At 43.0% G+C, this 9,826-nt stretch overlaps 5 protein-coding genes; 3 read left to right on the top strand and 2 right to left on the bottom strand.

Moving 5' to 3' along the window:
- Window positions 1–4,565: 4,565 nt before the first annotated feature.
- On the top strand, window positions 4,566–5,233 carry RCC_02863 (probable OPI3-methylene-fatty-acyl-phospholipid synthase; the record flags this gene model as incomplete). XM_023768156.1 has 2 exons in its annotated part: window positions 4,566–4,614; window positions 4,668–5,233. The coding sequence occupies 2 exons, from the start codon at window positions 4,566–4,568 to the stop codon at window positions 5,231–5,233; spliced, it is 615 nt and encodes a 204-aa protein (XP_023623924.1).
- Window positions 5,234–5,540: 307 nt separating this feature from the next.
- Window positions 5,541–5,967, bottom strand: RCC_02862 (uncharacterized protein; the record flags this gene model as incomplete). XM_023768155.1 has 2 exons in its annotated part: window positions 5,541–5,637; window positions 5,690–5,967. The coding sequence occupies 2 exons, from the start codon at window positions 5,965–5,967 to the stop codon at window positions 5,541–5,543; spliced, it is 375 nt and encodes a 124-aa protein (XP_023623923.1).
- A 175-nt stretch (window positions 5,968–6,142) lies between these two features.
- Window positions 6,143–7,046, top strand: RCC_02861 (related to JmjC domain protein; the record flags this gene model as incomplete). XM_023768154.1 has 2 exons in its annotated part: window positions 6,143–6,474; window positions 6,530–7,046. The coding sequence occupies 2 exons, from the start codon at window positions 6,143–6,145 to the stop codon at window positions 7,044–7,046; spliced, it is 849 nt and encodes a 282-aa protein (XP_023623922.1).
- Window positions 7,047–7,202: 156 nt separating this feature from the next.
- Window positions 7,203–8,009, bottom strand: RCC_02860 (uncharacterized protein; the record flags this gene model as incomplete). The annotated part of the gene is made up of 1 exon (XM_023768153.1): window positions 7,203–8,009. The coding sequence occupies one exon, from the start codon at window positions 8,007–8,009 to the stop codon at window positions 7,203–7,205; it is 807 nt and encodes a 268-aa protein (XP_023623921.1).
- Window positions 8,010–8,929: 920 nt separating this feature from the next.
- Window positions 8,930–9,758, top strand: RCC_02859 (uncharacterized protein; the record flags this gene model as incomplete). XM_023768152.1 has 2 exons in its annotated part: window positions 8,930–9,061; window positions 9,117–9,758. The coding sequence occupies 2 exons, from the start codon at window positions 8,930–8,932 to the stop codon at window positions 9,756–9,758; spliced, it is 774 nt and encodes a 257-aa protein (XP_023623920.1).
- Window positions 9,759–9,826: the final 68 nt, after the last annotated feature.

Below are 9,826 nucleotides of genomic sequence, written 5' to 3'. Positions count from 1 at the left end.
AAACTATATACTAGTAGAATATCCTAGTTCTAGCTACCTATAAGGAAGTAGTAGGAGATAAAGAATAGGGAGCAATATAGATAGAAGCAATCTAGAAGGAACTAGATTTACTTATAAGTAACTAGACCTAGGAACTAACTATTACTCTAAAAGGATTAAACCTTATAACCTTAAAATAGGTCTTTGCTATAAAAAGATTAGCAAGTAGTGCCCTTAATAAGTTAAAAGTAAGACTTATAGTAAGGGTTTTTTTATAGAAATATAGGATTAACTTTAAGGAGACTTTTACACTAACTATTAGATATAAAACCTTAAGAACATTTATAGCTATAGTCTATAAGGAAGACTAGGAACTCTATCTTATAGATGTTAATAGTGCTTTTATAAATAGTTACCTCTAAAAAGACATTTTTATAGCCCTACCTAAAGGAGTAGATCTTCCCCCTAGCTAAGTCCTAAAAATCCTAAGAAGCCTATATAAATTAAAGCAAGCTGCTAGAGACTAGAATTAGCTTTATGTTTTAAAGCTTAAAGATTTAGGATTTGTTTAGTTAGAGGTTAACCTATATCTAATATTCCATTATAGAAAGAATCTTATAGTTATAATATATATTAATAATATTCTAATTGCTGCCCTATTAATAAACTCTATAAACTAGTTTAAGAAGGAATTTAGAAAGATCTTTAAGATTAAGGATCTTAGAGAACTATCTAGAATCCTAGGAATAAACATTATAAGAAATAGGAAGCTTAGAACCCTAAAACTAGATTAAAGCTATTATATTTAGGAAAGTCTTTAGAAACTAGGCATTAAGTTAAAATCCTTAAAGCTAACTCTCTTACTAATAGACAATTATAAGGGACTTATTAAATTAGACCTAAATAATAAGAGATGTAGTAAGGAGGAATACTAGATAATAATTAGAATATAGATGTAGCTAATAATTATAATAAGACTAGATATTGCCTTTATAATTAGAAAGCTAAGTGCATTTTTAAGTAATCTATCTAAAGCCTACCTAAAAGCTTTAAAGAAAGTCTTAAGGTACCTAAGATTATTTCCTAACCTTAGATTAACCTTTATAAGWTCTAGATCTAGATACTTAATTAGGTACTTAGACTTAGACTTTATAATAGACAAGTTAGATAGGATCTCTATTCTAGGAAATATGTTTAAGTTATATAATACCCTAATTTTATAGATAAGTAAGAAGCAGAAATCTATAGCAACTTTTATAATAGAAGCTAAGTTTATAGCAATAAATGCATATGTAAAATAATTATAGTTCCTTTTAGCATTACTTAGAGAAATAGGTTAAACTAAGCTTATTAGATTATCTGCTTTTTAACTAATAATTAAAGTAGGAAAGGATATAGCTAAATAGCTTARGCTAGTTTAACTCTTTAGGGATAACTAAGCCTRCCTTACCCTTATAAAGGATRYATATATTTATAAAAGGTTAAAGYACATTAATATTGCATATAACTTTATAAGAAGAYTTTAGTAGYAAAAGAAGATCTATATARAATACCTTCTAATAAAAGAAATAGTTATAGATAGCCTAACTAAACCTCTTACTAGTCTAAACTTCTAGATATATATAAATTATCTTAGCATATAATAAGCATTCCAAAATTTAGCAAAAGCATATAATTAAGGATGTCCGAACAGATATACTCGATTATATAATACTAAGTTAAGGAATTGCACTAAGATAGTAGCTAAGATAGAATTATACTACTAGGCTATAGAACTACCTTTCTACACTTAATAGAATCTTAAAAGATCTAGGGAAATGTATATAGTCTATTCTATCCTAAGTAGGAGTATTAGAAAGTGCAGTTATAGAATAGCTATATATCTAACATAATAGAGAGCTAAGTAGCTATAAGGTTACRTAACTCTATATAGGGTAAAATCTCTTCTTAGGAGATAGAGACATATCTCTAGATAATAAACAAAAATTAATACATTAGTTCCTACTTTTAAGTACTGCCTATCGGAGATAGTAAGCTAGTTAAAGATTAAGATACTCTTATACTCCACCCCTAAAATTCTGCGAACCTCCGACTAATATTTAACATAAACCGCGCTAAAAAGAACTCTAAGCGATAGAAGAAAGAGGATACTAATACGGCTAGTTTAGCTAGTTTAATTAGTATTCTACGAGAGCTACTATTTATTAAGATTTAAGAGACTCTACTTACTATTTTAATACGGTTAGTATTCGCTATAGAGAGCACTAAATCGCTTGGCCTAGAGGAAAAGAAGCGAGTTATCTAGCGGATAAGAGATAAGGAAGGGCTACTTAGTATCTTCGTTAGTATTAAAAGTAAGTAGTAAGAAGCAATAATAGAGAGCGAAGTATAGAAGCTTAATATTTAGAGGCAATTATTACTTAACTAGATAGATACGGATACTACTAGTAATAACGGATTAGAGTAAAGGGTTATATTAAGAATCTTTTTAGAATAATATATATACTAAAATTAGTAGCGAATAATATACTTAGTAAGACTTTATAGATAATAAATCCTCCTTATAACTAGTAGATAGTTAAAATTAATATCGTCTTATCCTCCGTCTAWATCTACTACTTTATCTAAGTACGCTTAATAGGCCTACTATATATCCTTCGCTAGCCTATTACGCCGTACTACTATCGAATTCTTCGGCCCTATATTCTCTACTATCTATATAGCCGTATTATTCCTAGGGATATTATTAGTATAGTTAGGTACGAGTTCTACCTACTCGGAGGGCTTACTATATATATTAATTAATATATTATATAGGACTACGTACGCGTATACGATATCTACCTATATATATATCTTATTAAACTACGAAGCCTTCTTAAGAGTATAGAACCGCTACTTTATTATACCGAACGTCCGCTTAATAACGTTCCGTATAGAGGAGTAGCGTAAGTTAAAGAGCTCCTTAGGGTTCTATAGCTTTAGATTAGTAATACGTTATTCCCTTAGATAGTAGCGTACGCTACGATAAGGAACTATAGTAATCTCGTTATTCGAGTAGCTAGTATTACTAAGATAGTAATAACCTTCTAGAGTAGCGAAGCCGTATTACGCGCGTACGTTAGTAAGTATACGGCCTATTACGGAATAGCCTACCTCCGTACTTCCCCGTACGGCTACCCTATATAAGTTACCCTATAACGCTAAGTTAGTATAACTTATACTTAGTCGTCTCGCTTCTTAAGACTTCTTACCTCCTTAGTTTAGGTACTCGTTTTAGTTCTAACTACTTACGAACGTCTCTTTAGTCGCCCGTATTACGGCCGTCGTACGTAGATCCTTCCTAACCGGCTAGTACGTACGTAAAGCGTATACTATAATCTACTACTACTAATACGTTCTAAGTAAGGGCGCCCTTACGGTTCTAATACGCCGCTTATTCGCTAATAATATACGTATTAATATAAGAGCTATCGAGTACGCTAACGTAGTAATTAAACTATAGCTAGAAACGCCCTCTTTTAAGCGACCGAACGTATAATCTATCGTCCTCTTTTACCGGCTTTATAACCTCCGAACATATATATACTATAGCGTTTAATACTATACGAAACGCCTATCTAATTATCTCCGGAGAATAGCCGAAGTCCTCTATAAGGTCGCGGTAGTAAGAGTTATAAGTAACGGCCTTTAGAAAGATTAATACCTTCTATTTACGGCTYATTACGGAACGGTATATTCGAACCGGTAAGTAAGGCTTAATTAACTCGAATAACTACTCGAATATAGTAAGCCGGAAGCGAGTTAATCGATATAGCCTTATATTACTTAATAGTAAGCTCTACGTAAAGGCCTCGCCTTTACTAGTAGCATCCGCGTAGATAGTACGAATGCCTACCGGCGAGKCTTATTATTACTATTCTAGTAAGGCTATAATATACGTAATAATAACGGTAAGGCGGCGGTAGTAGTATATAGCGGCTACTTTAAGTAGCTTCGGCTCTAGTAGCTCTATAGTAATAGCGAAGTAAGGTTAATAATAGCCTTCGGTAGMGCTTAATTACCGTTTTAATACTACTCTAGAGTAGTATTAAGATAAGAATTAAAACTAATACGTATTAAGCGATAACCGAGCCTCCGTAGCGCTATATTACCTCGCTAACTATCTAGTTTATTCTAGCGTAATTAATATCTTAATTATTAATTACAATAGTAGATACGAGCCTTAATTAAAGCGATAACTCAATTAATATCCGTGCGTCAAGTTAATTAAAGCGAATACTAGACGAGCTCTTATTTAAGTAGTATATACTCTATAAAGATCTTCGTAGCACTTTTGTCTGGCAACAGAATCTTCGGTGAAGGAAGTTGAGCTTCAAAGCCCCGCTCCACTATGGTGATCGCCATGGGTTCTACTGCTACGTCAGAGAGGTTGAAGAAGCTCCACTACGACACATGTACTGTATCCCAACCTCTCACCTTGCAAAATAAACACATTTCCATGGTCCACTTCTGCATCGCCCTGCCTCGACCCAACAATTGGTGCACGCATTCAATCTTCCGCTGAACATCACCTCAATCTCAACATGGCCGCCCTTTTGAGCTACATCGACTTCTCACAGCCGAGCTTCTGGAGTATAAAAAAGCCTCATCTCTCTTTCAATCGCTTGCTGACTCTTCCTCTGCAGTCGCTGCCGGCAGCATCGTCTTTAACCCGACATTTTGGAACATCACCGCTCGTAACGAATATCGCAACAAGACCCTCACGAAGCTTGCCGGCGGCAGTCCTTACTATGGCTGCTACATCTTGGCAGTGACCATCTTCTCGATCGGAATCATCCGAGACGCCCTCTACGAACGTGCCCTTCGCGACCAACCCACCCACCCCAGCCTTCTCGGATTCTATCCAAAGGGACTGGCCGTCGGCCTCGTCGCCAGCGGCAATGTTCTCGTCCTCAGCAGCATGTGGGCGCTCGGCGTCACGGGCACCTATCTCGGCGATTACTTTGGCATCTTGATGGACGAGATGGTCACAGGCTTCCCATTCGATGTCACAGGCTCGCCAATGTACTACGGAAGTGCGGCTAGCTTCTTGGGCACTGCACTCTGGTTTGGAAAGCCAGCTGGCCTTGTGCTCACCGGACTTGTACTGGTGGTYTACCAGATAGCCCTGAGCTTCGAGGATCCATTCACCGCGGAGATTTACGCAAAGAGAGAGCGCGAACGGAAGAAGGCGGGCAAGAAGTCTACTTGAAGGGGATAGTAATGTTTAAAAGAATGATGAAGCAATGCCCAGCTATTTCAACAAATGCGTGACATACCAAAAAGGAGATGTCGGTCACCACTTCGTTGACGGATATATGTATGGGTTGTACAGGACGCAGAACCTCAACGGTTGCATGCCGATCTAGAGATAAATACAGAATGATACCAATGAGCTCACCACAGATCCAATCCAACAATGAGCCATTAGCTGAGTATCGCCCGGTGCGCGATCCGTAGTTCGACTCAGTTGCAAGTTGAAGCCGAGTGTGCCCATTGATAGCAAGCTGGGGAGTACTTCATCGAATGCACAAACCCATAGTTTCATTTAACCTCTCTATCGTCCGGTCGAAATGTACATGAGCATTCTGTCGAAAGGCCAGATCTTCGCCACGTCTGTACAGCAATAGTCAGAACGAAGATTCGCATTCGGATTCTAGCGACTTACACAGAAAGAGTACCCAATCYCTGACGTTCCCACCAGACATGCATCAAATTCTTCAGGATCTTGTGCTCCAATCCTTTCGTTTTAGCAGCACCTTCCAAGAACTCCAATGTTCTTGATATCCTCGTCGGATCGTAGGATTCAGGTGATGAGTCCCTGAAAGCGGCACGAATGCGGTCTCGAGCTACATATCGAGCGGGTTTGGAATACTGTACTGCTCGGAGAAGGTGTTGATACAAATGGCGGTAGGCGAGAACAATCTCCCGGTTGGTGGACGTCATTCTTGAATATGCATTGCGAAGTTGTGGGGGACAGTGTAGCTGGTGTTCGATGATCACACTGAATGTTGATGTGATGGGAGTCGTCTTCGTGAGAAGTTGAACCATCTTCCGAGTCCAGAGATGCCAACCTCCGTCTTCGAACTTCATTACTTTCACTTCACCATCGACATTTCTGATGTTGCGCCACGTGGTAAATAACGCACTCAAACCACAACGCAGACAGTTCAATGCTACAGGATATCAATTGCAGTCAATACCCACTCTCAGCGACGCCACTTTGAAGAGCTTTCGAGCCAAAGCCTTCAACCCAGCACTTCCAGTCCTTCTCCCCGGTCAATTCACCCAAATTCCAGCAATAAAGACCTGGTTTACGACCGAGCCCGACTCATGTTTCACATCGATCAATCGCTTGCATCTCGACCGATTCGCATCTACTATTGTCCCGCTGGAAATCACTCGTAAAGGCCAGTTCGCACGAGTAGATCAACCACTGAGCTTCTTTCTAGAGTAAGAAAGAGACAATTACGCAGATTACTTTGCTTTCGGCTAAAAAGTGCTCCAGTGCCACCGCCTCAAATGACCCGGACACGCAGGTCTATCTTGCACAAGCTGAACTTGCCGACTTACCCCAAGAACTGCTGCAAGATCTTCCAGTGCCTGAATTTGTCATGAGAGCTGGCAAAGGGGATGTCTACAGCTCCTCCATATGGCTAGGAAGAGCTCCAACATACACGCCTTTACACAGGGACCCGAATCCCAATTTGTTTGTGCAATTGAAAGGACGTAAGGTTGTCCGACTGTACAAACCACACGTTGGGCTATCCATCTTTGATGCTGTACAGGAGAGAATTGGTGGGGTGGGGAAAGCAACTATGAGGGGGGAGGAAATGATGGCAGGGGCGGAGAGGGAGGCATTGGAGGAGGAAGTCTGGAATCGTGATGGTACCCATGTTGGCGAGTGTTGGGAAGCTGATTTGGGAAGTGGGGACGGCTTGTTCATCCCCAAAGGCTGGTGGCATAGCATAAAGAGTCTTGGTGACGAGGGGGTGATAGCATCAGTGAACTGGTGGTTTAGGTGAGCAAGCATTTTTAGCAAGGCTACCTATACTTTTTCCGCGCCGTCGTGAATGGAGTGGAAGAAACTGCCGTGCCCTTCATGTGTTGTGTGTGCTTTTTGTATGCATGCATTCGTGCGTCGTCCTTCATCTGTCATTCTTCTTTTCGTCGTGATCTCGTTAATTCCTGCTCCTCGTCGACATCACATKCTCACTTATTGTTCCTGTCAACGAGGGTTGAGGACCAGAGTCCCTGCGTGTTTCGTCCTGTACATCACGTCGGGGTTGATCCTCCAAATCGTCGAGAAACGGGCTGTATGGTGCAGCGACCGYGTATTCTCGACCCTTGCTGTGGGTGAAGTTTGTGCTGCCTGGCCATCGCTGTTGCTGTGCGTGCATGCTATCCAGCGGTGCACCCACGACACCATACTTTTCCCAGTTGATGTATGGCGTGCGTATCACTTCCTGTGCGCCTGGGATCTTGGGGAACTTGGTGGGTTGCTTGACATCCCCAGATGCTGCTTGAGAGGGCTGAGAATCTGGAATTTCTGTCCGTAGCATCGGTGACTGCGATCTTCCCTCCCTCGACAGCCCCTCTTCATCCTCCCGTTCTGCGCCCAGTACCGCCGGTTTCTCGTGTTCGTCGTCATCCTCGTCACTATCCTCACTATCCTCCTCCCCCTCCACAAACGGCCGCATGCTGCTCATCATCGTGGGTCGGACTTCATGCAGCCTCCCCGCCTTCAACTCGGCAGTGAAGAGCTCTGGATCATCCAAAGCGAGCTTCTTCATGCTCTCCAATGTCTTGAGGTCGCCTTGTGCCTTCTGCTTTTGGTATTGCAGCGTCGATATGGCAGCCCGCAATGCGATGGCGTCGCTGGAGTCGTGGGCGGAAAAGGGCAGATTCGGCGGCTGGGGGATGTAGTGGGCAGAGGAAGCATTCATCTTGGGCTCCAGCTCGTCCGGGGCCGGGGCGTGGCCGGGCATTGTGTGTGAGAACGAGAAGTCATTGTCGGGTGGACGGACAAACGCCGAGTGTGAAGCAACGGGAAAGACGATTTCAGCCTTGGGGGTAATGGGAGAATACGATGGCGCAACGGGCGACTTGGGCGGCGAGTGCGACTGGTATTGCGTGTCAAAAGGCCTATGCAGACTCGAGTTGGAGTGAAATATGTCAACCGCACTCATTTCCAGCAGATCGTTGGCTCTAGTCCAGTCCGTGCACCGAAAGCGGAGGGATGAGCGTGAACGAGCGGCGTGGAAGGTGAGAATTGGGCAAGTTTGATTACGACCTCCCCAATCGGTGGTTGCGAAGCGTAGGTAAGGGAGTTTTAAGTGCGCGGTCCTGGAATTCCTTTCGAAGCCTTTGGGTGAGGAAGAGCGAAACAAGGACCTTTGGACTGGAAAGTGTGGGACTTGGGACTTGGGAGTCAGATTCCATGGTCGCCCCGCCACCTTGGATTATTCTACTGTAAGGTAGTACACCTTGCATTACCTTATTACCATGCTCTGTCAGCACGACCTGGCAGTATCGTCGAGTCAACAGCAGCATAGGCCAACTCTGTCGTGTAAAGAGACAGTTGCGTCGAAGAGGACATTCTGCCGTCCATGTCTTCCACATCATGCAGTCAACCGCACGCGACAATCTTTCACGTCGCCCAGCTGAGACCCCACCACGTCAACAAGAGATAGGCACACAACTGGCCGCTTGTACAGACACGACTGTCATGTCTACGGTCTTTGCCCCATGAAACCCTCGGACTCGCAGTATCGCGCCCCGCCGTCGCCGTCGGCCACCTCGCCGATAAGCTCCATCGTAAAGGTGACCGTCTCACCCTCACAAACGAGCCATCTCTTTCCATTTCTCTTGAATAGATCTCGCACAGCCTTGTCATACAACCACCAATATGCCCGCTTCAACAATAGCAGACCTTCGCACGGCCAAAAAGATCGGATTCATCGTTCCATCATCGAATGTCGCTGTTGAAGCCCTCACCATCTCCATACTCCACTCTCTCAACGCCAATATAATCCCCATAGTTCGTAGCACTCTGCCAAAGCGACACCAGAGCATCCCACTCACCCAAGCAAAAGTTCACTCGCATTCGCGTCCTCACTCTAGGAACAGACCCTACCTCAATCTCCCAATTCTCACACTCAGCCTTCGTCACAGCAGCGCAACTCCTCGCCGACGCAGCCTGTGATGCAATTCTCTGGAACGGCACATCAGGAATGTTCGTCGGAGGGACCACAGCCGACGACCGTGCTCTAGCAGAAGCCATGTCCGCTGCAGCTGGAGGAATTCCCTGTAGTACCACCACTCTCGCTACAATCGCAGCTTTAGACCACCTCGCAATTCGAGACGTCAGCATCGCGGTCCCTTATACTCCCGAACTGACCGCCAAAGTTGAGGAGTTCTTCTCAAAGGAAGGATATGTGGTGCATGAGGCCATGTGTATGGAGCGCACGCCTGAGAGTAACATTCAGATTGCGAAATGTTCAGACGATGATATCCGGGATGTTATCAAGAAATCAGCAACATCGGGGACGAAAGCTGTGCTGGTTACCTGTACGAATTGGCCTGCCACGGCGTTGGTCGGAGAATTGGAAAGGGAGCTGGGGATTCCCATCATTGATAGCATCGCGGTCACACTGTGGCAGGGACTACAAATGATTTCTTACCAATCCGGGGAAGCCGACTCGAGCCAGTGGGGAAGACTTCTCTCATCGATGTAGAGACGAGAGTTCATCATAGACAATGCTCTTCTGAGATAGTTTTATATTTCAGCATAAAGGCTTTTCTC

This window comes from Ramularia collo-cygni, assembly GCF_900074925.1.
Source record: "Ramularia collo-cygni strain URUG2 genome assembly, contig: RCC_scaffold03, whole genome shotgun sequence".
Lineage (NCBI taxonomy): Eukaryota > Fungi > Ascomycota > Dothideomycetes > Mycosphaerellales > Mycosphaerellaceae > Ramularia > Ramularia collo-cygni.
The sequence above is the reverse complement of the archived record's forward strand: the minus strand, read 5'-3'. Positions and strand labels throughout refer to the sequence as shown.